The following is a 27,027-nucleotide window of genomic DNA, read 5'->3' as shown; positions in this document are numbered from 1 at the left end:
TTCCTTGTCACTGGAAAAACAGAGGGACTTTGAAAGACACAATGAGCTAAATTTGTGAGGGATAGAGGAAATGGGAAAGCAGATTTTGGGGAGAGTTTGGACATGAATGCCCTAAAATAGTCTTCCTTCTCTTCCCTTTCTTCTTCCTCCTGTACCCTCCCTTCCCCTCTTTTCCTCTTCCTCTTCCTCTCCTCTTCCTGTTGAATGGGATGTCCCAGTGAAGACTTCTCAGTGTAATTAAGGTAATGAGTTCAGAAGGTAGTGTGAGAAATGAACTCTCAGAAGTGAAGGCTCCTCAAAGGGTCAAATAATTCTTGATTATTACTTTCAAAATCCTCCCCCATTTAGCCCCTGTTTTTAAGCACTTAACAGAAAGAATAAGGCCTGCCCCACCCCCAACCTGAGCTTCCGGAAAGCCTCACCTCCCAGTTAAGAGGATAGGAAGAAACTTTCGAGCTTAGAATGTAAGCCCACCGCCAGGTAAGGGGGGAAGGGATAGTAGTGGGCGGAGGCTTGTTTGCGTGGTGGGCGGAGATTTGCTTTCATAAGGCGGCCCCTGTTACACTCTCTCCCTCTCTCCCTCTCCCTCTCCCTCTCCCTCTCCCTCTCCCTCTCCCTCTCCCTCTCCCTCTCCCTCTCCCTCTCCCTCTCCCTCTCCCTCTCCCTCTCCCTCTCCCTCTCCCTCCCCTCCCCTCCCCTCCCCCTCTCCCTCCCCCTCTCACCTTCCCCCTCTCACCTTCCCCCTCCCCCTCTCCCTCCCTCCCTCTCTCCACGTGTATCGAAGGAGCAGACAGCCATCTCGCGAGATTGTAATAAAGGTAACCTTTACTTTCCACCATGAGGTCTCTGAGTTTAAGTTGGGTTGGGGTCGCTGTCCCACACACTGTCTTTCTTTTTTCCTTCTTTTCTTCCTCCACTCTACCCCTTTGCCTTCCTACTCCCTCCCTTCCTCCTTTCCCTCCCCTTTTCCCTTTCCCTTTCCCTTTCCCTTCCCCTCCCCTCCCCTCCCTGCCCTCCCTCCCCCCCCTCCCCTCCCCTCCAAGCCGCAAGTACACCAGCCATTCAAAGGCCTTATTCTATTACTAATCAGCATGAGATCTTTCACCTACTCCATCTCTAACCTAGGTCAGTTTGCATCTCCCTTAGCTTGGGCTCACCATGTTGGTAACAGACCAGGTGTGGCCACCTGATTGGCTTCAGCCTTGCTACAGCTCAGAATTCCAGAGCTCAACGCCCTTAGCCTCTCTGGTAGCAGGAAATACAGGTATTCTCCAGCAGGCCCAGCGCAAATAGTCTCTTTTCAAATTCTAATCTCACTTTACCAAATATCCAAAGATTTTTGCTAAGACAAAGACCATCTTATTGATGTTTTAAAACAAACCAACAAATAAAAACTTTTTGTATGAAGAAACGACAAGGATTGCTGCTAAGGTGAAGTTGTTGAGGGTAGATTAGTTAGACATTCAGAGGATTCAACAGTTGAACCAGCCTTCCTCCTTTCAAACTTTCGTGCTGCTGCCAGCTGGCTAAGAGAGAAAATAACTATTTCAAGGTGAAGTGAGAAAACTGGTATAGAAAATCTGCTCAAGGCAAACCAGTTATAATGGAGTAGTTTATCAAGAGTGGCCCTGGACTATAAAGATAAAGGTTGAATGTAACTTATTGTAAATTTATTTAGATAGAATGGATTCTGATTCTTGTAAGACATTCACAAAGCAAAGATGGTAGGAGCTCATTATAACTCGTGATTACATAGATCCATTGAAACATTTCTTTGAATATAGTCTTACATACAAAAGTCTCATCAAATATGGTTACCCTGAAATCTTAGTAATCCCATCCCATGATACCACATTAAAAAAGAATTGGACTGTATACTGTCAGAGACATTTAAGGGTCAGGTGATGTGTCTTTTCTTATAGTGACATTCAAGGTCATTTTAGATACAGAATACATGTAACTATATAGAATACCTTTCTAAAGAGAAACATTTCAGTCAGCCTAAAAGAGTCAAGGAATTCAAGATCTGGAGAATTAGGTCAGGAATTACATTAATTTGATTAAATTACTTAACGTGTTTGAACACAGTAGGAAGCATTCATTACATTGAATCATGAAACATTACTCCTTTCTATTAATTGCCATTCAGATATTGAAAGCACACTTATTTCTTAAATACATCCACAGATCTGAGTTTGATTAAGTGATAGAATGGATTTAACCACCAGAATGTATTAAAAAACATCTATTATCTTTAATAGTTGAATATGAAGGATAGCCTAGCTAGGGATAGCATTTTCTGCAAAATGGAACACCAAAAAGACTTAAGTATTTTTCAGGGATGGAGATCTATATGACAGCATTCAAGATTCTAACACTACAAATAAACTGGAATTTACTTACAAAGTTAAATGGAAAAATACTAATTGCAATCATGGCTGTGTTTGGAATTTGAAATTGTTTCTGTTTTTGTATTTTTTGATTGAATTTATGATTTCATTGGTACAAGGAACTCTTAATAAGGAAACTTGTCTGATCAATGGATATCAGGCACCTGCTCTGAAACTTATAGTCCTACTTCGCTCAGGTTAAGTGAGTTTCCTTGAGTCACAAAGCCAGTGTACGTCGGAAGTGGGACTTGAACCCTTGAATCTTTCCTGACTCCTAGGATAGTCCTCTGTCTATTACACAAGGCTGTCTCTTGTGTTGGTGAATAGATGCTCTTCTGCGTCTAGAATAGGCAGCTGCTATATGTCTGTTCAGGAAAGGAGCTGGCACCCTTTGTCTTAGTTAACACCACTCAGTTGACAAAACCCAGGCAGTTGAAAGCTCATGAATGGGCATTTTCATTTCCAGACAGGGAGGGAGGTTTCTGGTTTCCTGGGCAAGAGAAAAGTTGCCTTCTAGGAACCTTGTCCTGCACAGCAGAACTGCTGATGAAACCAATGAAGTTCAACTCATCTTCCAAGATAGGTCCCCAGAGAAACTGTTTTTAAAATTATTTTGAAGGAATTGGAGGAAGACACAAAACTGAAAGTAAACACAATGAGGTTGTATCACTTGAAAGTACCTGACCTTTAGAATGTAGCCAGCTCTAGAAGAAAGAGTCTAGAAAGTTAATGAAATTTTTTTATTCTCTATTCAGTGACAAAAGACAGTGCAGCATTCCCTAGAGATCTTCTTGTATCCCAAAGATACATGAAGAATCACATTTATTATGCAGTGGAGTGATGGCTTTTAGGAAGACCACGCCATGAAACCCAAGTCAATATTGCACAGTAAAAACAATTATTTTTGTTGGATACTCCAGATAGAGCTGAAGTGGACATGCTCCTTCAGTTCACATTTTCTGAGGTCTTGAAACCAACTGTATCTATTAAAGTGAGGAGTTTAATCAGATAATTTGAAATTTTTTAAACTTATCTTTGGAAGCAGATTTTTCTTTTTACATCATAGTTCCAATGAAGCATTAACCCCTCTGCTAAATCTTGTAACTGACTGGAATGGAGGTTACCATTTATTTACTGGCTTTGCTACTTACTACTTCTGTGAACTTTGGCAAGTCATATAAGCACTTTAGGCTGATTTCCTTACCTGCAGCGTCAGAGGGTTAGACTAGACTAGAACCTGGTCATCATATGATCTCTAAGGTTCTGTCCAGCTCTGAATCTTATGATCCTATTGATGCAGGGTTTACATTTGTCTTTACAGGTATGTAAATGGCTCACCAATCTGCATTGTTCTAACTTCTCAATAAATAGCATTTTATAAGTGGGAAAGGTTGATTGAGCTGTGGTCTTAATGGCAAAAGAGGGATAACAGCCCACATTTCTCTACCATTCTCTACCACCATCTCTACCATCTCTACCACACACACACACACACACACGCACACACAAATATACAATATATACGCGTAATACATATATATGGATGTATGTGTGTGTACATATATATGCATGTACATATCTACATGTATGTATTGTGTGTGTATATATATGTATATGTATACACACACACACACACACACATATATTAATCTTAGGTCTTTCCTAAACATAGAAAACCTTTCCTTGATCTATTATTACCCCATCAGCTATCATCCTATGACTCTCTTCTCCATTCAGTGTTAAACTACAAAGAAAGTTTATGCATACTCTCTTTACTTTCTCACAGTTCAGTTCACTCATTTTTCATTTGTAATCTGGCTTCCATTCTTTTCACTTTATTAAAACCGTTCTGTACAATGTATTTTAAATTCTCCTTTTTTAGTCTTCATCCGATTTGACCACTTTGTGGTATGACATTGCTAATTGTCTCTCCCTGATACTCTCTCTTCCTTTGGCTTCCATGATGCTATCCTGGTTCTCTTTTTTCCCACCTTACCGCTTCTTTTACCGGGTTCATCTTCCTCCTTCTGAGCCTTGAGTATCAGCATCCCCTAAGAGTCTATCTTCATCTTTACCTTCTTCTCTCTCTATACTCTCTTGCTGGGCTATCTCATTTATTCTCATGTCTTATTATCACCTTTCTGCAGATTACTCAAAAATCTATACAATCAGTCACAATATTCCCACTGACCTCTAGTCCTGCCTTTCCAACTGTCCACTGGACATAACCATACACATGTAGCACTGGAACCTCAAATTCAGCTCATCCACAACTACTCTCATCTCTCCTCAAGAACTTTCTTTCCTTCCAACTTTGCTATTTCTACTTAGGATTTGTTCACATTAGGTTACTCACATTGCCTCTACTTAGGTTCAGAGCCTCATGGCTTCTATTATGGATCTTAGTTTTCTCTTTTTTGTATCTCTAGCACCTGGCACATATTGGGCACTTAGTAAATGTTAGCTGACTGACTAGCTGGACTCCCTGCCTCCACTCTTCTCCTTGTCCAATCCATTTTATATTCACCTGACAAAATAATCTTTCTAAGCCCAGGCCTGCCCACGTCAGTCTCCTGTTCAGAAATCTTTAGCTTCTCCTTACTGCCTCTAGGATAAAATATGTACATAGATATAACTATACACACATGTGTAAAGATCTTTTTCATGTTCCCAAATCTATTGCAAGTGAGCAAATGGTTTGAAAGTATGTTAGGGTTGAAAAAAATGAGCAAAAGATGCAAAGTTTTAAAAAATAAAATTCTGGGAATGAATATAGTAGCTAGATATTAAGAAGCTAAGTAAAAGAAAACAGACATATAATTCACAAACCCTTCAATAATATGAATCAATATCTGGATTCACAAGAAACATGATTTATGTTTACATAGAGCCTTGTGACTTACTTAAAAAGTTCTTTCCTCAAATCAACTCTGTGAAGTACATTATCTCTGTTTTAAACATGAGGATACTGTGGCTCTGAAAGATTTAGGGATTTATATAAGGTCACATAGCTAATATGTAGCAGAATTTGGACTTGAAGCCAATTCTTTGGTCACCAAATCCAATTTGTTCTACTTCACCATGATTTTATGGGTAAAAGGGCCCTGCTATAGGAACTCCACTTCAAATTGCTTCTATTCCTTGCTAGCTATTGCATTAGACTTATACTCTAGGTCATACCACAAGTTTCGAGGTCTACAGATTCTAATTGTTTTTAAAATAAAAAAAAAACCAACCTCAAACTATGTTTGAGAATTTATCAATAGATGCTTCATGTTATATATTGATTATCTGTTTTTCAATATCCCAAAATTTGTTTAGGCCCTAAGAAGTTCCAAGTTGCCTTGCAAAATTCCTTCTTAGCCTTTTACCATACTGGCCTGTTACAATGAATTAATTTTATTATTGTTGAAGGACAATTATAATTCATTACCTAATCTAAAACCCCATGTGCACAGACTTCTGAAAGGCACCATGTAAAAATTCACCAGGAGAGAGACTGTTTTGAGAAAGGTGTAGGGTCTAGGCTAACCTAAATTTGAAAAAAATGAAATTAGAAATGAAAATTTGGATGGGAAGGGGTTAAGGCAGAAGGCAGTCATATTGAATCCATTATTTAGAGAAACTCACGTAAGAAATGAGCTTAGAGTATACTTTATTAGACATGGTATTAAAATAAATCATTATATAGTCTATGTCTTTAAAACATACTTTTGAAATGTCTTAACATACTTAAGAATTTTTTGGCAAGTACTTCATTTTTTATTTGGGTTATTCTGCCATATTTATAAACATAATTAAGTGTGTTTCAGATTATAGAATGAGTATAATCCTCAGTGATTACCAGTTATACCTATCATGTAAATTCTCTCATTGTGCTGAGTTTGTAGCTTTGGGGAACTTCCTAGGGCAAAGGTATCAAATCATTGCTATCCCCCTTTTCATAACAGTTATAATATGATTAATTCCAGTGGGTGTTTAGAGTGGGGTTGGGGTATGTGGGAGAGCTCTTCCCCACACATCAACAGCACTAGCTTCTAAGGTCTATAGACCCTGAGCAAGCAGGACCACAAAGAGCCTGGCTGAACCAGCTAGCTCACTCCGCTTCTTGTCTGGGGTACACCAACCAGCACTGCTCTCCTGCAGGGCTCTTTACCTAAATGAACTTCCGGTCAGAATGTACATGATGTATGCACTTCCACAACGTTATTCCCTTCTCTCTGCCTCGCTCCCCCAAACGCTTTTTCTCTCCCCTTAAACTGTTGCTTCATCTGCTTCCTGGAGCAAAATTAAACTTCAGAATTACTTTCCTCATTTCTATTAACTAATCCCTTACTATTTAAATTAGTTCAAGGTCTCTCAAGATCTGTTCCTTATGTAATATAATCCACATTATAATCCACATCCCAATTTCATGACATTGCACAGGCTGACATCGCCATCCCTGGAATGCATTTCTTTTCCTCTGCCTTACAGAATCTCTAGCTACCTTGAAAGCTTAGCTCATGGGCTGCTTCCTACAGGAGACCTTTCTTCAAACAGTCACTGGTGTTCACTTCATTATGTTGTATTGACATAGAGAAACACACACACACACACACACACACACACACACAAACAGTTCCTGCTCTAAAGGAGTCTACATTCCATGAGTGGAAGAATTATATGTGCACATGTTTGTGTGTGTGTGTATACACACATAGTATATAATAGTGTACATATTATATCATATATAATATGTCATAACATAATATAAAATATTAATACAATTAATACATCGGGGTAATTTTATATATATAATTATATAACATAATGTTATAAAATTAAAATAATATAACACAAAGTAATATAATATATAAGTTTCATATTACACAAAATATATAAAATCAAAAACATGCATACAGACATACATATACCTATACATATATTCCTTCCCCCAATAGAATGTAGACTCCTTTAGGGTAGTGACTTCTTTGGGTTTGTTTTGTTTTGTTTTGTTTTTTGTCTTTGTACTCCCAGGATTTATCACAGTGGCAAGCACATAGAAGAATAAACGCTTGGAAAGTCATTGATGCACTGTTTAGGACTCTATTCCATCTCACAGATAAAAATTCTCTGCATACTCAATAATTACAGTTGATAGAATGTGGTTTCTGCATGAGCTCCTTGAGGGCATAGATGACACAGGTTATATATTGAATCCGACTGGATGCCACAGAGAGGGGCCCTTGACACAACTAACTTATGTATATGATTTAGAATCAAGTGACAGAATACACATTTACAATGGGACTCTGAACTCCTTTAGAAAGCTTAATGTAACTCAACAATAGAAGTGTCCCCAAGGGCTTAATATCAGAGCCCTTAGAGTAATAGAGGACTAGTTTCTTGTTTTCTTGTCATCACAGTTGTGTAATTTGAATGAATCTCTCTCTTATATGTCAATTGTATCTCAACAATATCTCTCATATCCATCCTTTCTTTCCAGTTCTACTACTACCATTCCAGTTCATTTCAGGCACTCATTATATCTTGCCTAGAGTAATAGGTTCATAGCTTGTCTTCTTTGCCTCCAGCTTCTCCTTTTTCTAATCCATCCTTCACTAAAATTTAAAAATAACTTTTCTAAAGCATAGACCAAGTCTGATTATATTATTCCTCTGCTCAAAAACCTTCAGGATTTTTATCATTTGTAGGATAAAATACAAATTCCATACCTGACAATCAAGACTATTCAGAATCTGGCTTTAACCTACCTATTCCATCTTATTAAATATTGCTTTCTTTTATGCACTGTATATTCCTCTAAACTTAGATACTTTTCACTTTCCTGATCTTTTCTTGTTCTCTCCAACTCCTCTACCTTAATGTAGGGCATTTCCTTATCTTTCCAGCTATTGACATTTTTCTCTTTCTTCAATGTTCAGCTCAAGTTTTTTCCTTTGTATTTAATTTTCTCTGATTTCTCTAGCTAGAAGTAGTCTCTTCCTCTTCAAATTTTGCATGTCATTTTAGTAAATGCCTTGGCTTTGAACTAGTTGGGTCTATCGGCTGACTATTAAGGGAAAGCACACAAGTGGAGACACATGAACTATAGTTTTGAGAATATAGACCCCCTTTTTCCCTAGAACCTGAGAGTTAGCAGTGTCAGCTACCCTCTTCTTGGGTGGAGGAGGGCAGTCTAAAAATACCAGTGTAAGTATCTTTGAGTTGGTGTTATGCTTCCTTATAGTAACCCTATGGAGGAAGTATTATCCCCATTTTACAGTTGAAGAAACAACACTTCAAAATGTTATGTGACTTTTGTGGTCAGTCGACTAATGTTATGATTCAAAATCATGTCTCCTAAATCCGGTTTCAGTGTACTGAATTTATCTCATTCTACTAGATTAGATGCTCCTTTTGGGCAAACACTATGTCATTTTTCATTTTCATATCTGGAGTGTGGAGTATAGATGTTTTAATGATTTTTTATTTAAAATTCATTAGGAATATTGTTAGAACACTCATACTATACTTTCCCTCATGACTTTAATTTTTTGTATAACTCACAGAAATTTCAGAGTAATGATTTTGGTCATTAAGCAAAAATATAAACATACTTAGCCTATCAAAACATTGTCAAGCTGCACTTAATTTTGTTTATAACTGTTGGAATGAAAAATCTAGAGAGTATATTCTTTTATATTTAAATTTAAGCTATGGTTCTCTCATATTCATCTTTTTTTTTAATCTGTATGGGTAGCTCCAAGGGATGAAACAATATCAGTGAATATCAGCAACTGTCTTGTAACTTATGATATTAGAAAGGTTATGTGACTTTCCCAGTATAATACAACTAGGATATGGCAGAGCTATAACTTGAACTCTTCAGGTCTTCCTGACTCTCAGCCAACTCTCCACCCTCTACAGAGGGTGGAGATATGTATCTATCATGTTACTTCTCATATGTTAGTTTTAAGATCTATAAATCTTCACATTTACACATTTTATTTTTAATCCAAAAATTAAATTTTTAGATACAAGAAAAATAATTTTAGAAATTTCTATCTACCTTTTTGGTGGATTGCAAATTGAGTTTTGCCCTCTTTTGCCCTTACACAGAAAGCACTTAGAATGCATGTAAAAGTTGTATGATGGCACTAAAGGAACACAATTTCTTTTCTGTATTGCTTCTGAAACTTCAAGGGAAAAGATCCACATTAGCATCTGTCTGGCCCCTCGACCTCCTTCCAGTGTGATTTTAGGGTTTATGCATACTGGGAGCAATTTCAAAGGATCTGTGAAATTGGATGGGGAAAACTGCATTTTTATTTCAATATAATGAATTTCCTTTAAAATTCTATATATTTTATTTTATGAATTGAAAAACATTATTATTCTGAGAACTCCTTAGCCTTTACCAGATTGCTAAAAGGGTCTATTACACGCAAAAAAGGATTAAGAATCCCTATAATAAACCTTATATATGTTTCAACACTGCTTTCACCCCAAATCTCCACTTGGCTTATTAACCCCAGTTAATGGTCTAGATTCTTATCTTCCCTTATCTAGTTTATGACCAAGAATACACATTTATCTTATTTCATGCTAGTATCTCACGGTCAATGTGTCCTAAGCCCCCAGTTTCTCACCACTTCAAGAAATGACTACAGATCAGTCTGAGTTTTCAGTGATCGGCTGAATTCAGCAATTCTCTCTTGTTACATAAAACTGGTCCTACCTATGACCCTTATATGTTGATTATGACTCATGTGTATTAATGTAGTTCTTCCTTTCCACACGACATCAGCTGAACTGATGTTTAGAGACCTTAACATTATCTGCTTCTTTCCTGACCCTGACACAAAGCTGATTCTTATAAAGGCCAAATCTCCTATCCTGTATTATGGTCCAAGGTCATGCTGTACTTTAACCAGTAAATGGAATTTATTTATATATAAAACAACAACAACAACAACAATATGCCATTTCTTGATTACACACAAATGTTTGAAATGCCTGGAAAAGATTTAATTTGTCAATATAAATAGTTTTTCACATATTTTTCAAAACTACCAGCTCTTGCTAAGATTTTCCTATCTAAAATACCATAAATTAAATATTAGGGAATTTCAAATATTATAGGATGATGAAAAAGATATCCTTAGCTTGTAGTCAGTTTTGTGTTGGTTAGAGTATCAGCATATTATACTTAGTCCAAATTGCCTCCCGGAAGACAAGGGTAATGTTGGAAAATAAGAAGACTTCTTAGAATAGGAGATGCTGAAGATACTTCTGATTCTCAATTTTTTCCCCGAAATTAGCTCCTTTCTTTTCCTTGTGTTCCTGAGGCATTACTCTTTTGAACCAGAGAGGGATTAGTCTGGACAAAACTTAATAATCCTGCCCTTGGAGACAACTCTTAATTTTTTTTTTTTAATTTAGGCAATTGGGGTTAAGTGACTTGCCCAGGGTTACACAGCTAGTACGTATCATGTGTCTGAGGTCAGATTTGAACTCTTGTCCTCCTGACTCCAAGGCTGGTGCTCTATATACTGTACCACCTAGCTGCCCCACACTCTTTAGTTTTTAATGGAGTCCAGAGACACATGGCTTTCTTGTCTAATCTCTGCTGAATGACATTTGGAAGCATATTTCTGCCACCACAAAAGGGGCACAGTTTTCTCAGGTATGCAGTCATTTATAATTAATAATATTTTATTTTTTCCCCAACTATAAGGGAAAACAAACTAAAAGACCTCCCCTTAATCCCATAATAACAGGATTGTAAATGCTATCAGTTATTTTAATAATTAAGAAGCATTTAATAGAAATAGCAATTTGTTTATAATACATTCTACATTCTATCATAGAACACAAAATTGCTCTTTGAAACTTAAAGCAAAGCAAATGTAGGTATAACTTTTAAATATAAATATAATATGAGTTAAATGAGTCTTCATTTCGTAGAATAATCTAAGTGAAAGTGACTGTAGATTTTGGAATTGTCATAAGAGTACATATATCATATTTCCTGGTACTGAATAGCAAGCATGGAAGCAAACCATGAAGAAAAGTATAATAATTTGTTCACTGTTTAATCAGTCTAACTCTGCTCATAAGTCCACCAAAATCCATCTTCAGCTGTTTATTCAAAATGACAAAGTTTGGATTATCATGGAATCACCAGGCATATCTACAAACAATCTGAAGACAGCCTCAGTTGTTGAAATAAAATATCACAAGCCAATTCCTATGGGACCCATACCAGACTTTCCACATACTAAACTTCACAGAGTATAGAGTGTGGCCTATACCTCATATCAACCACTTGAGATTTAATTATCTGTTAGGCCCTAGTGGTTCTAAAATTAAAGATTTTATATAAATGATCAGATTACACTTCAAAAATATTTATTTTACTTATAAACCATCTCCTTAGCTAAAGCTATTGTCCTATTGTACGATGGTTTAAAATGAATACATAAAAAAGATATAAAAAAATTAATGGTCCCATTAAGTCCTCAGTAGTCTAGGCAGGAAAAGACACACACACACACAACACTCACACCTCTTTTTGCATTAAAAATAATAATAAAAAAGAACCAAAAGCCCTATTACATAGTTTCACACATAATTATTTTTAGTTGAATGAACTATAGTGATAATGGACAGATTCTAATATCATCATCTCTCTGCTACTCACAGGGCTCTGTAAATAGAGGATGAATCGTGGAAGAATTCAGTTTTTTTTTTTAATTCATAAAATTCCCTTTAACTCGAGATGTAAGGCTTATTTGTCTGAGCCTAGGACAGGTTGCATATTATAATCTTGGCTCTGCTCTAGGTTTGTTGAGTTACTTTCGTTTCTCTGCCTCAGTTCCCTCACCTTTGAGAAAGGTCTAGTTATACTGACCTACATCCCATAGCTGCTATGTAAAGCAACATTGATTAAAGTCAAGTGTACACACAGCAGACTAATATTTTAGGAAAGAATTTAATGATACATATGAGATCATTTTTTAAAATGTGAGGTCCTGCTCTGCCCTATTAAACACATCAATATGGTATCGTGTGCTGTTAGTATGGCATATCATAACAAGAGAATTCATCTATATTCAAGTTTGTCACTTATGACATGTGGGACCTTGGGTAAGTCACTCTCCCCAGGCCTCAGTTTTCTTATCTGTAAAATGAACTAGGTAACCTCTCAGGTCCCTTCAAGCTCTAAAACCTATTATCCTTATAGTAGACTATCAGTGGACCATATTCAATAATTTCACAACCATTTGCCCCTTCAACATCCTTGTTAATATCCTGGGGAGGAGATAACATGAAGATGGGGGGGGGAATTTAGGTTAAAAAATACAGAGCAATTTGTAATCATGAAGTAGGCTAAGAAGTCTTTGGCAAATTTTAAGGCAAAGCTAGGAAGAATAACCCAGCAGGAATGGAAGTCAGAGGATTGTAGATCGGCTACTGATTGACTAGAGGGTGCAAAATGGCACATACTTAACTAAATTTCAGAATAACAGAATTATGGAGACAGCCCTTGGAACTCAAAGGGAATTAGAATCAAGGTGAATTAAAGGAAGGCTACTTTATACAGCGAGTAGCTAACTTTGTGATTCAGTACTGTAACAGGTTGTACACTCAGAAGATGAAAATATATTCAAGTAATACAATAGAATTCAAGAATCATGGATCCATAGTAGGCTATGAGAAAATTGTGATGTTTGGGAAGTCACTAACCTTTTGGTGCTGAGAAGAGTAGCTACTATGCTCGCTTCTTAAATATCTCTTGGTTCCATGATCAGAAACAAAATCTTTACTTAGATCTTCTATTGGTCTAATGTCTAATACTTCTTATGTTCTTATATTTTCTCACATGTTTTTATGCCTTTGTGTCCTCAAATAAGTTATTTAATATTTCTGTGCTTCAATTTCCCCAAATCAGGGATCACCTTGACTCTTTTATTTAGAAAAAAAGATTCCTATTTAATATTACTGTTTTCATAAAAATAGTTGTTATTTAGCATAAGGGGTTTCCACTTCTGGGGAAAAAAGCTTTTATATACTTAGTCAAATTTTGTAGAGTTTTGAGAACTATGTGTAATCCTACAATTGCATAATGATTTTTGCCATTTTGAGCAATAGCAAGAGAAAAAGCACATTTATAGGAATATGTATCTGGGAGACATCTGCATATTCTCTCTTCTCTCTCCAATTTCGAACAGACGCCACCCCCAACTGGACAGACATACACAATCTGTAATAAGAACTCACCACTACTAGAAGCATCATTCAGATTTAGCAGTCCTCCTCCTAACCCTCTGTAACTATGGTAACTGTAGGTCCCGTTTCCATTGATATACAACACCTCCTGTGTGCTAGAAACAGCTGATGTGGAATAAGTGACCTGGGCCGCTTCTTGTTTATGCTGTTTGTCAGCTGAAGCAGACTCGTCCTGAAAAGACAATGTTTCATTATAGGGTGTCAAATCATTGTTATATTTTACTTGGAACAGGACTTTTCTTACTGTTATCTACATTTCTGCAAGTGTTGCTGAGAGGGAAAAAAGGGTATATTCAACCTGAATTCTTGGTTTTTGAACGGCCTCCTGCAAAGAGACAACAATGTGGAAGATCCATCCGAGAACAGTGACACAGCACTTTATTCCTTCCAGACAAACTTAAAATAACAATGAAAGGAAAAGACAAAAAAAAAAAGAAGAAGAACTCTTCCAAATCATCTCTTGAAGCCTTTTTTAAGTGTTGCATTAGTACTTGGAGAATTGGCTACAAATCTTTTTGCCCCAGAGACCCTGTCAAGTCATAGAGAAACAAAATGGCAAAATTGGCAATAAACTTGACATCTTTTCTGATCGAGAAACTTAGACTGAGTGAATTTTCCGCATTGCCATGGAAATGCAAAAGGCCCTAATCTATAGGGCATGTCTGACTTTATTTGACTCCTGTATGTGGTAGCTTTTTTGCTTTTAACTTGCTTTATGACTGCAGAGACAATATAAAACAAATCACTGGTGAATTCTGATGAGCTTTTTTAGTCATAATCTGAAGAATTTTGCAGCCCATTAACTTTATGGTGCATGTTTAACAGAACAAGCAACTTTAAAACTCATTTTTGTGCCCCCAAATGCTTAGAGAGTAAACATGAAATAATGCAGCTCCGTGAATGCAGAGATACTTGTCACATTGGGAATGACCCCCAATCTTTCACAGGACAAAAGTAGATCCATAGTACATAGTACTGTAGAATTCTGATTGTACTATTCCTTGATTCTGACCTCTGAAAGAAAGATTATTTCCATTCTGTCTGAGATGTCTACCTGGGAACCAGGATTTGTGGTTAAAGTGAGATACTTTTTAAGTATGCCAAAGTGAGATTCTGAAATTAAAAAGGGAAATAGTTCAAAGGCAAATAAATGGCAAAAATGGTCAACTGATAGGATTCAGTCCTTGGCCTTTGAATTCCATACAACTGAATTCTCTTCTTAAGGGTTTTAAAAAGATGGCCAGCTATTAGATTTCAAGGCGTCTACGAATTTGGATTGGACAAAATTACATCCTTATTCTCACAAATTTCTAACTGAAATTGGGCATTTCCTTCAATTATGAATATAGGCAACAAATATTGTTTTGAGAAGGGGTCCATAGGCTTCAGCAGACTGTCAACAAGGACCATGACAAAAAAAAAATTAAGATTCCCTGGTTTTGGGGAACAACGCTTTTAACTGGTAATGGGAACAGCATGCTCTGAATAAGGAATCCAGGTGTCACTGCCTAGCAACTCTAACATTATTATTAGAGATAGCTGGTAGCACAGTGGGTAGAGTGTTGTGCCTGGAATCAGGAATATCTGAGTTCAAATCTAGCTTCAGATACTTCCTAGCTGTGTGACCCTGGACAAGTGACTTAACCTTTGTTTGTTCCAGTTTCCTCAATTAAAAAATGAGGATGTAATAGCTCCCGGGGTTGTTATGAGGATCAAATGAGATAGTGTTTGTAAAAGTGCTTAGCACAGTGCCTGGAACAGCATAGGTACTATAAAAATGCTTATTCCTTTCCTCATCCAGTGTTGAGGTTAGATCCTTACTGGAGAACTATGATAGTTCCCAGTTCCAAGGTAGTTCCCAGTTAACATATCTCTGTTGAGGTAGCCTTGAGATTTTCATTGTGTAAAGAAAATGCAGAGTGGCACAGAGGATAGAGAGCCAGCGCTGGAAACAAGGGCTCTTTGTTCAAGTCTTAGCTCTGATACTTAATGGCTGTCTGTTCATGGTCAAGTCACTCCATTTTACTAAGCCTTATTTTTCTCATCTTTCAAAACCAGTATCATCATACACCTTACACCACAGAGTTGTTATGGGGAAAGTGTTTTATAACTGGAAAGAATATTAAACTTGGGAGTCAGTACATTAGTTCGTGTCCTGACTCTTCCTATTTTGATGACCCTGAGTTAAGTCAGCTGACCTCTATGTTCCTGTTTCTTTAAAACAAGAGGGTTAGGCTCTATGGCCTCTAATATCTCTTCCAAATCTATAATTCTCTGATTCATTGAATTTAATGGGGCAGAGCAGAGGCTCCATTTGAAAAAAATATGTTTCTGTTAGAAATAAGGAGACGTGAGATGCATACTCCACATTTCATTTCCTTGATGTGCTATGCTGTTGTTGATGGTAGAGAGAGTTGTGCAATCTAAGGAGCTGCACCATTATGTTCCTGGGAGTGCTGAGTTCCTGGTTAGGTTTCCTATGGTAAATAGGCCTGAGGGGAGGCTTCAGACTAAAAGCAGTTCAATTTTAAAACCAGTGAAAACTGCTACAGCTGGCATGAACGGCACAGAAACACAGCATCCGCTGGCAGCTGTAGTCAACTGGATTATAAATGATAGCTTTACCTGCCATGATGGCAATAAACCTGGCCGACCAGATGGGCTGCTACCCCATATGTCACCTGCCACAATAGCTTAGTGTCAGTTTCTAGAATCAAATACTGAAAGACAGTATGGGGAAAAATTTGACAGGCCTCCCTCACTTTATTCTGCTCCTCGGTGAAGACGTTTTAGACTATTTTCACAACAAAAGAGATATCCACAGAGGACCAGCTCAGTCCATGCATATGCCACTACAGCCAAGTAGCCAATGAGCCCTTGAAGACAAATCTGAGTGGGATGCATTTCAAAGCAATTCTAAGATCATAAAGGACTGCTCATGAACAGCATCTTCATCTTTGAGGGTAGGCCTATAGCTATGAGATCTTTTTAAGCAACGACCATTTACGATAGGGAGCCTTTTGGTTTCTAATGTTAGGAAACTGGCTACTCTCTGGAAATACATCAGAACCATTTCTTTTGGTTGGGAAAAGAAAGCAAGTTATACTCATAAAATGTATTCACTGGACGAATGTCTTCCTAATGAGTTAAAATGTAGGCTGGATTTTCACCAGTAAACATTCTCTTGAATTCTTTGTATAGTAGAATTAATCTCTGTTATTAAATTTTTTTTTTTTGAGATTTGCCTCTGGGCTTTTATTATTAAGTATTGCTCCAAACACAACAGTAACAACACTGAACAGTCAGATAATTAATATCATTAATAACCAAAACAGGCCTTGTAGGCATTCATTTGTATTCAAACACAGATTTGCATTATTGATGTTACTGGAAGCATTTAAAGTCCACTATATGTTCCATTATACACCATATGAAAATTCTAACAAAGAAAGAAGCTGTCATGTCCTTTAGTCAGAGCTTTAATATAAATTTAATTTATTTTTATCTTAGAAGATCATTATTACCAGTTACAGAGGATAATCATGTTTTTCCCCTTTAATGACAGAAAAAAAATTAATATCCCTTGGAGTCAAGTTTTAGCTTGGCCAGCAAGTTTCAACAATCATTAGTTTTCCCTGACCTGATATTTTTGTTTCTTGAATTGATGTGAAGATTATTTTCAAAAGAGGTTGACATCACAACTTATGGATACAAACTTCAAGGCTCACCAGAGCAGTGACTTTTCATTTATCTGAACAGAACACACACACACACGAACCCCTATCCCTTTCTGATTCAATTTTTGTACCATGAAAAATAAAGAGTAGTCATAAAAAAGACAAAAATATGAATGATGCTGGCCACCAAGACACAATCAACTGGAAAACACACTGAAAGTTTCTGTTCAGAAGGATCATTGACTAAAAAAGACAGGACAGACCAAATAAACTTAAGGTGACTTCTATAGTTACATTTTAGACAAACTGCTCAATACCATTTTGGGATATGTGAAAGGAAAAAAAAGTGTCTCCTATTAAAGCATGAGGGAAGAAGTATAATAGCATGGGTGATTCTTTATAGCAGGGGTCTGACTGAGAATGGGTTGGGTTGGTCCAGGATACTCCACTGCTCTTACTGTTCTCAGCTCAGCTAAGAGGCAGTGCCCAGAGGGGGAGTAAGCTGGCTTTGGCTCCCAAGCCACATATTATCATTTTCTATATTATAATATATTCCTCAGAAATCTCCAAAGAAACAGTGTTATACAGAAAAGAATCTCATTCACTCCATTCTGACCTTTCAAGAAATATGTTTTTTGTTGTTTCTGTTTTTTTAAATCAAAGTATGACAAATATTCCACAAGTATTGCCTCCTGATAATGTTAGCTGCTTCATTATCCATCTATCTTCTTTTATTTCATTGTTTACTATAGTGTTTAGCACATTGCACATAGTAAGTACTCAGTAAGTGCTCCCTCCCTCCCCCTTTCTCCCTCCATCCCTTCTTCCTTCCTTCTTTTCTTCCTCCCTTCTCCCTTCCTTCCTTCCTTCCTTCCTCTTCCTCCCTTCTCCTTTCCTTCCTTCCTCTCTTCTTCCCTCCCTCCTTCCTTCCTTTTTTCCTTCCTTCCTTCTTTCTGTCCTTCTTTCTATATGTTCTTCACCTCATCATTAATTTCACTCTACCTACAAAGAACAATGAAAAACTTCAAGTTCTATATCAAAACACAAACATGTTCCATATCTTCACTGCAGTGTCTAAACTTGGGTAGATTTGGAGTGGAGTTATTTACAATATAAACTTCCATATGCAGTTATGGAGACATATGATTGTTATTTTAAAATGATAATTTGAACCAAGCCCTGGAAACTAAGTAGGGAAACAATGTACATTTATGTTGTGATTTACTAGTATGAGGCATTTCACATGTCTTGTATTATTGATCTTGAGAAGCATCTGGTGAAGTAAGTGGTATAAATATTACTACTATCTTTGTTTTACAGATGAGGAAACTGAGGCTCTGAGAAGTTGAGATTTGCCAAAGATTACACAGTCTGTCCATGCAGAGTCAGGACTCAAATCTAGCTCTCCTGACTCCTCAGGGCTTCTCCCACAAATTAACACTGCTCCTACTGAATGGGTGTAGTGATTAACTATGGAAGACAAGAAGACCACTGGGCAACCAAAACACTAAATGGGTATCTTCCACCATCCCCTCCCCTGACCCCCAAATACTGTTTTTCTTTGTTTTCTGATACAATTGGGAAATAAAACACAAGCTAAAATTAACCGTAGCCAATGCAAAGACAGAGAAAAATAGGCCTGCCCCCCCAACCACTTTTATTTAATGTATATATAATTTAGTATGCATATATGTAGGTACAGCAATATTCATCTTGGGCTAATACTAGAAATTTCCCGAACTGTTTTAACTGAGGAGTGTTGGTAAATAAAACTTAGGAAGGTTTTTTTGTTGAAAGGCTACACTTTAAAAATGACATAATTAAGCAGAAGTCTCAGGGTTTTTATGTAAGCATATATTGTAAACAATTTTTTCCTTGGCAAGAACTAGTGGGCTCTTCTAGACTTAGTACCTACTATAATCTTTCTCTTGGCCAACTTTCCTCACCATTTACTTACAATTAGCATTATTTAGTATATTCTAATTTGAAAGCTGCTTCTATTTGATATTTATCTAGCAGATTAGATACTTAGAGAGTAGACATCACAACACAGGAAGAACAGTCATAGAAATGTCTGGTACTTTGCAGAAGACAAAAAAACAATTGGCAAAGGAGCTAGGAATAAAAGTCTTGGCTTCGATGTCTATTCACAAATGCACAAAATAACTGCAATTAAGGTGAACTAGAGATCCTATTACAAGGAGCTAAATGTCAAAGGACTCCATGTATCATTGAGATGGGTGGGGTGTGACCCATGATGGCAACATTGATCTGGTACAGTATGTCAGATTCAAAAAGAACAGGAGAGATGAAAAATAGATGGGGATAGAGTAGCACTGAGTATCAAAAACTTAGTAACAGGAGGAAATTGAAGAGCCATAGTGGGGAAGCATGGTAGAAAGTATTTAAATGAAGAAAATGGAAGTAAAGAAACAGAAGTGATATTGTCATGTGAGTATACTATAGACTACCTAGATAGAAAGAGATGAAATATTTGAGGAATCCAGGAAACATGCCTAGTATGGAGGTATGATAGAGTAGTACATAGGGAAGCTAAATTATCCCAACATCTGCCAGAATCTTCTGTCTGCTCAAAGCACAACAGCTAATGAATTCTTGACTTGCGTTAATGAAAATTTTATTGGTCAACAGAGAAGGGAATGATGAAGGGAAGTGCTAATCTACACCAGAGTCTGACTGAGAAGGAGAAACTGATTGTTAAAATAGAAATGAGACTCTTAGAGGGAAATGAGCACTCTGTCTTAGAATCTGTGACAGGAAATGTGAGGAAGGAAAGGCTTAATTTGACAGTCATCTTTGATTTTAGGAGATAAATGTGAAAGTCTTTAGGGAACAGGTAGGTCAGATTCTGTGAATCCAGAGGTCAGACTAATGGGGATAGAAACCTATGAAGAATCAAATAATGAAAATGCAAAAAAGAAAAAAATACTACAAACCCAATTCTACTAAGGGGACGAGAAAGGGGAATTGACTAAAAATATGGATAAGAATACATAAGAAATTCATTGGCCAATTTAGATTTTTAATTGCAAAATAAGATGACTATTAAAACATTGCAGAGCTCTGTAAGAATAATTATAGCTCACATCTATCTAGCACTTTAAGGTTTGCAAAGAACTTTATTTATATTATCTGGTCCTCACAACAAGCCAATGAGGTAGGTTTCATTATTATTCTTGCTTTACAGAAGTGGAAAGTGAGACTCAGAGAGATTATTTGACTTGCCTGGGTTTCACACGGGACTTAGGTATCTGAGGCAGGAATCCAGGTCTTCTTGACTCTAGGCTCAAAATTTTATTGTCTATGCCAGCTGAGGCTTGTGAGGAAAGTTAAGGACAACAAAAAGGATTTTTTAAAAGTTAGAAAAAAAGTTTTTCACACTAGAATTGTGATCCCATTGGTGTAAGGAACTTCTAGTGAGGAACTTTATCAAAGTAGATCACCACCTTCTCTGCAACTTATATTCTTAGAATGGCAGGAAATTCTTAAAATTGGTTCACAAGGTTGTTGTGGAGATAAAATAATATGATATATGAAAAGTTCTTTGCAAACTTTAAAAATGTTATATATAAATATATAATGTTATATATATGTTAAATATATATTTAACACTTAACATTAATTTAAATGTATAACAATGTTAAATATGTAGTATTTAATGTTAATTAGCTAAATATTAATTTATATATAATAAAATGTTAACCATATGATGTTATACATAAATCTGTAATGTCAGTTATCCTTATTAGAGTTCATATTGTGGAGGGTAAATAGGTCCAAATCAGGTCTAGCGTAGTTGGGAGTCCTGCTCAGGGTGAGGACTAGGGAGAGGGGATTAATTAACTGTTGTTTTCCTTTTGTCTTCCCTGCCACAGAAAATTATCATATTCCTGAAAATGAGAGACTATGAATAGTTAATAGGGAGCTGAATCTCAAAGATAAGGATACACAGAGCACATCGTTGGTCACAAAAAACTCAAATCACTTGACCCGGGAGAACTGCATTCCGGTACTCAGAAAGAACTGACAGGTGTGGTGGTGGAAACACTGTCAGTGATGTCTGAAAGATTATGGAAAATGGGAGAGGCACCTGTGGGTGGGGAGGGAATAAGCGTTTGCCTAGTACTGGGAGGCACTTAATGTTTATTGATTGACTATTATGTGCCAGGCACACCGCTGAATATTTTACAAATATTATCTCATTTGATCCTCACAACAACCCTGTGAAGTACATACTATTATTATTGTCATTTTATAGTTGAGGAAACTGAGGCAGACAGAGATTAAGTAACTTGCCTAGGATCACGCAGCAGTGTTTGAGCTCAGTTCTTCCTGACTCCAGGTCCAGTGCTCTAACCATTGTACCACTGAACTGACTTCTACAGGACTGTAGCAAGGTGGAATATGAAATTTTCAAAAAAGGGAAGGGAATGGAACTTTAAAAGTATAGGCCAATGATATTGACTTCAATTCTTGGTGAACTTCTAGGACATTTTATTAGAGAGATGGTTTGTGAGTTATTTAGAAGGGGAAATGATGATGATTGAAAATGAGCATGGTTAAAGTAACACAGTTCAACTCAGACTAACTACATTTCTTCTTTTGACAGGGTCACTAGATCAGGACAAGACTATAGATACATTTTACATAGGCTTTCAGCTATTAAGTCAAGTATAGTCAACACCAATGTAGCAAGAAGTCAGCCGTCTAAATGAAGAATAGTCAACCTAGGGAGGTACCAGATCTCTCTTCAATGGGAGTTTTTGAGCAAAGTCTTGATGGTCACTGATGGGAGATGTCATAGAGGGATTCTTGGTCAGGCACGGATTAGACTAGATGTTCCATATAGCCCTTTCAAACTCTAAGATTCTGTTATTCTTTGATTCTCAATCTCCCCCCCCCATCTATCTCTGCTTAGAAAAATTCCATATTTAAGGTTAGCCATAGTACTTTCCTCATGTTATACTAAGGGAGAGTTTGAGGAGGAAGAGGGCATTAACTAGATAGTTCTCACATCTATTAATTTTTTGGGGGGGAGGGAGTGAGTTTTAGGAATAGTTGCTAAATTTATCCATGAGTTGGGCTGACAGGAGCAGCTATTCTATCTAATCTGTCTGTCTATATATTTGTCTGTCTGCTTAGCTATCATCTATCTATCCATTTACATGGAATAGATTTAAATGCACATGGAACATTTGTTTATCTGTTTCTCTTTTAAAAGGCAAGATGAGTGAGGGAAAAGAGCCTGGGTTTCAGAGTTAGGATACCTGGACTCTCCTGCAAAGTCTTTGGCCAGTCATAATGTGATTATGTGAACTTGGACAAGTCAGAATTTCTCTGCGTCTTGATTTCCTCATATGTCAAATGAAAATAATAAGTAGCATCTTACCAACCTCATTGGTTTGTTGTTTTAAGTAAATTTTAAAATACGGATGTGATTTGGAAAAGTTTTTTTTATAGCACTATACAAGTGAACTATATAATAATTATGATTACTCCAAGATTTGTTTGGCTTTGCTGATAAGATACTGACAATACTACTTTGTAGTTCTCAAAGCACATTCCCTTCCTACTTTTAAAATTTTGCCTTCTGGGGTAGATAGGATAGATATTACTTTTCCCAATTCACAGATGGCTAAACTGAGTTCAGAGAGGTTGTAAGTTGTTCAAGTCACAGTATTCAGGGCTTATAACTCCTGATTGGTTCTCTTTCCAATCACTATATCCCACTCACCATACTGCCTTTCAGATTGCTAAATTATATTTTAATCTTCCTGTATATATGTTGCTTAGCTATCCATTGACATGCTCGAGCAACAGCTACCAAAACAAACTTAACTATTCAGAACAACAAAAAGTACTTTGCCTTATTTTTCATCACAATCACAGGCATATCTTGTTTTATTGTGCTTCACTTGATCGCATTTGGCAGATATTGCATTTTTTTTTTTACAAACTGCAGGTTTGTGTGGATTCTTCATTTTTTCCAATGGCATGTGTTCATATCATGTCTCTGTGTCACATTTTTGTAATTCTAGCATATTTCAAACTTTTTCATCATTATTATTATATTTGACATGGTGATCTGTGATCAGTGATCTTTGATGTTACTATTGTAACTGTTTTGGGGTGCCACGAACCATGCCCATTTGAGACAACGAACTTAATTGATAAATGGTGTGTATTCTGACTGCTCTATTGACCAGCCGTCACCAGTATCTCTTTTTCTCTCTCCTCAGGCCTTCCTGTCCCTGAGACACAACAACATTGAAATTAGGCCAATTAATAAGCCTACAATGGCTTCTAAGTGTTCAAGCGAAAGGAACAATTAATTGATGGGACAGATTTATCTTAAGAAATTTCTACGGCCGACCCAACAACCTTCAGCAGCCACTACCCTGATCAATCAGCAGCCATCAATACAGAGGGAAGACCCTCCACCAGGAAAAAGATTACAACACACTGAAGGCTCAGATGATGGTTAATTTTTTTTAACAATAAAGCATTTTTAATTAAGGTATGCAAATTATTCTAGACACAGTACTATTGCACACTTAATAGACAGTATCATATAAACATAACTTTTAAGTGCAATAGGAAAACAAAAAATTGTGTGACTCGCCTTGTTGTAATAGTCTGGAACTGAATCCACAATATCCTTGAGCTATGCTTGCATTTAGAATTTCTTAATCTGTTACTATAGCTGTGTGTGTGTGAGTGTCAGGAGAGACAGAGACAGAGAGACAGAGACAGAGAAAGACAGAGAGAGATCCCAGCAAAGAGCAGCATCTTTGCTTAAACTACCTAGGTTATTGCCTTGGTTATCTTTTGCTTTATTAGCACAGACTTGGTCAGAGATAGCACTTTATTTTATGTATAAACAATTGCAAAACATCGATATAACATAGTTAAATAGCTTCTCTCTCTCCATTTGATAACAAGTGCTCTGCTTCCATAAGGAATTCGGAAGAAGAATAACTACCTTGCAATATCTCTTTGTGCTGGGGAACAAAAATGACCTGCCTGCCTACGCCCATTGTGAATGGAAGCAGTACTTGGAACACTCAGAGTCTTCAATTCATTCCTCCCTTCTCCACAATTCATTTACACAGTTTGAAGCACTTTGTATATTCTGTCCAATTGCTGGCTGTAAAAGTGCTTAAGAAATCCACAAAGTACACTCTCTGTCTTTTTCCTAAAGATGCACACATATCCATTAAGATGGGTGTTAAAGGAAAGCCATATTGTAACTAACTTCAGGCAGCCTAGTGATGAGATTTAGATGAAAGTAGTATCATGCAAAAAATATATACACACTATATATATATATATATATATATATATATATATATATATATATACATATATATATATATGAAGTATGTATCATATATATTTCACACACACATTTTTCTTATTGTTCCTTAATGCACACAATCACAAAATTCCAGCTCATGTCAACAATTCACCCAACATGTTTTAAGTGCCAAGCTCTGAGATTGGCATTGTAGATGAAAAGAAAATAACAGAAACAACAAAGCAGTTGCTGTCTCTAAAGAGTAGGATCATAGGAACAGAAATTTATACTATACTTGTGTCAAAAAGCAAGATTAACCAAAATCTGTTCATACTAGCTCTCTGTCATGGATTCAAAAGAAAAAATAATCATATTAAAGTGCTTTAATAGTAATTAATTGATACTTACTGAGTAAAGCCTGTGTACTAGGCTGGCTTTAGAATAGGTAAAATATTCTAGGTTGGTGTTAAGGAAGCACCGTGCAGCATACAAAGAAATAGATCATATGGTTTCTGCCTTCAGATAGTCTGTTGTCAATGAGATAAAGGACGTAACATGTCTGACAATACATGGAATCAAATGTAACACATGTCACATGACTGTTCTTGAGGAATTCAGCTTTTAGAGCTCTTTATAATATAGGCCCTTCTCACCTTTCCAGGCTTCTTACACTGACTCCCTTCTGTATACTCTGTGATCCAGTGACACTGACCTCCTTTTCCCTTGCTCAAAACATTCCATCTCCTGACTCCAGGCCTTTTTAGTGGCTGTCCCCATGCCTGGAACCCTTTCCCTCCTTATCTCTACCTTCCTGCAGAGGCAATGAGGCCGATCAGAAGGTCAGGGCGAGACTGAAGTAATACTTAACCAACTTCAATGCTGGCTGCGACCTCTGGAATAAAATATAAACTCTTCTGTTTAACTTTTACAGCTCTGTACAACCTGGCCCCAGTCTATCTTTCTAGTCTCACTTGGGAGAGGAATGTTGCTTCCCCTCCCACACTCTGCTATCCAGGCAAACTGGCCTTCTTCGTGTTCCTCACTCAGGGCTCTCTACCTCTTTTTCCTCATGCTTGGAATGCCATTTCTTCTTACTGCTTTCCTCATAGCTTTCTCCCCTTCCTTTAAAATGCAGCTTAGGCAACATCTTCTGTATGAATCCCTTCCTGACCTCCCCCAACTGCTAGCACCCTCCTTCCCAAAATATCTTACACTGAACTACCTTGTATGCATTGGTTTATATTCAATGTACATTAATGCTTCATTGTTTTTATATGTACTTGTGTCCCCCCAACAAAATGTCAGCTCTTTGGGAGCAGAGATTGTTTTATTCCTTGTACTTGTGACCCCAACACTTAGCACAGTGCCTGGCACATAGTGAGCACTTAAAAATTACATGTTGAAGATTGACCGGTTGATGTTCTATGCAAAAATCTGTAAAGGGAGAAACAAGACCTGTTGACCAATTGTCTATGGCAATATGAAAGGAAATGGTGATGGAGTTTTAAGTGATGTCGATTAGGAGAACTGTGGCAGAATTCACAAAAATTGGGAGCTCAAGAGAAAGAGGCAATTTTGGGGGAAATATGGTGAGTTTAGTTTTTTTCATGCTAAGTTTGCGGGGGCATCAGAACTGTTGTTGTTCAGTCATTTTTCAGTTGTGTCCAATTCTTTGTGACCCTATTTGGGGTTTTCTTGGCAAAGATACTGGAGTGGTTTACCATTTCCTTCATTTTACAGATGAGGATCAGAGGCAAATAGGGTTCAGTGACTTGCCCAAGGTCACCCAGCTAGTAAGCGTCTGAGGCTAGATTTGAACTCAGGAAGATAAATGTTCCTGACTCCACAGCGCTCTATGCACTGTGCCATCTAGCTGTAGCTAGATGATGGCTGGGAGCTAGAGATTTGGATTTGCAGTTATCTGTATAGAAGTGACACTTGAAATCACAAGAGTGGATATGGTTTCTGAAGAAGAGAATATAGAAAGAGAAAAGTGGAGGGATAAGGACTGAATTATGGAAAATATCCATGCTCAGGGGTCACAAAAAGAAAAAGAAATGATCAGGAGAGAGAGTGAGAGAGAGAGAGAGAGAGAGAGAGAGAGAGAGAGAGAGAGAGAGAGAGTGTGTGTGTGTGTGTGTGTGTGTGTGTGTGTGTGAGAGAGAGAGAGAGAGAGAGAGAGAGAGAGAGAGAGAGAGAGAGAATCAGAATCATGAAGTATACCAAAAAAAGTAAAAGGGGAGAATTTCACATAGGAAGATTTGATCCGTGTTGTCAGAGGCTACAAATGGATCGTGGAGAATCAGAACCAAGAAAAGGCAATTACTCTGTCATTTTTATACGGCAATATAAATGTAAAATTTGA

The 27,027-nt window shown here is 37.1% G+C and overlaps 1 protein-coding gene and 1 long non-coding RNA gene across 4 annotated transcripts in view; one reads left to right on the top strand and one right to left on the bottom strand.

Moving 5' to 3' along the window:
• NOL4 (nucleolar protein 4) overlaps positions 1-27,027 on the bottom strand; it is a 449,007-nt gene that overhangs the window by 11,818 nt on the left and 410,162 nt on the right. For 2 of the 3 annotated variants that reach the window (XM_078153440.1, XM_078153442.1), the window contains one exon: positions 13,659-13,839. The exons of the other annotated variant lie outside the window; for it this stretch is intronic. In XM_078153440.1, coding sequence (XP_078009566.1) covers positions 13,659-13,839 — 181 coding nt within the window. The remainder of the gene's footprint in view (positions 1-13,658; positions 13,840-27,027) is intronic. 3 annotated transcript variants of the gene reach the window in all.
• LOC110212579 (uncharacterized) lies at positions 740-23,885 on the top strand. The gene is made up of 4 exons (XR_002325706.2): positions 740-818; positions 18,665-18,859; positions 21,241-21,395; positions 23,605-23,885. It is a non-coding gene; the product is annotated as an uncharacterized LOC110212579 (long non-coding RNA).

This window comes from Phascolarctos cinereus, unplaced genomic scaffold (assembly GCF_003287225.1).
Source record: "Phascolarctos cinereus isolate Bilbo 61053 unplaced genomic scaffold, phaCin_HiC Scaffold_4;HRSCAF=312, whole genome shotgun sequence".
NCBI lineage: Eukaryota > Metazoa > Chordata > Mammalia > Diprotodontia > Phascolarctidae > Phascolarctos > Phascolarctos cinereus.
This window is presented reverse-complemented; position numbering and strand designations above follow the sequence as displayed.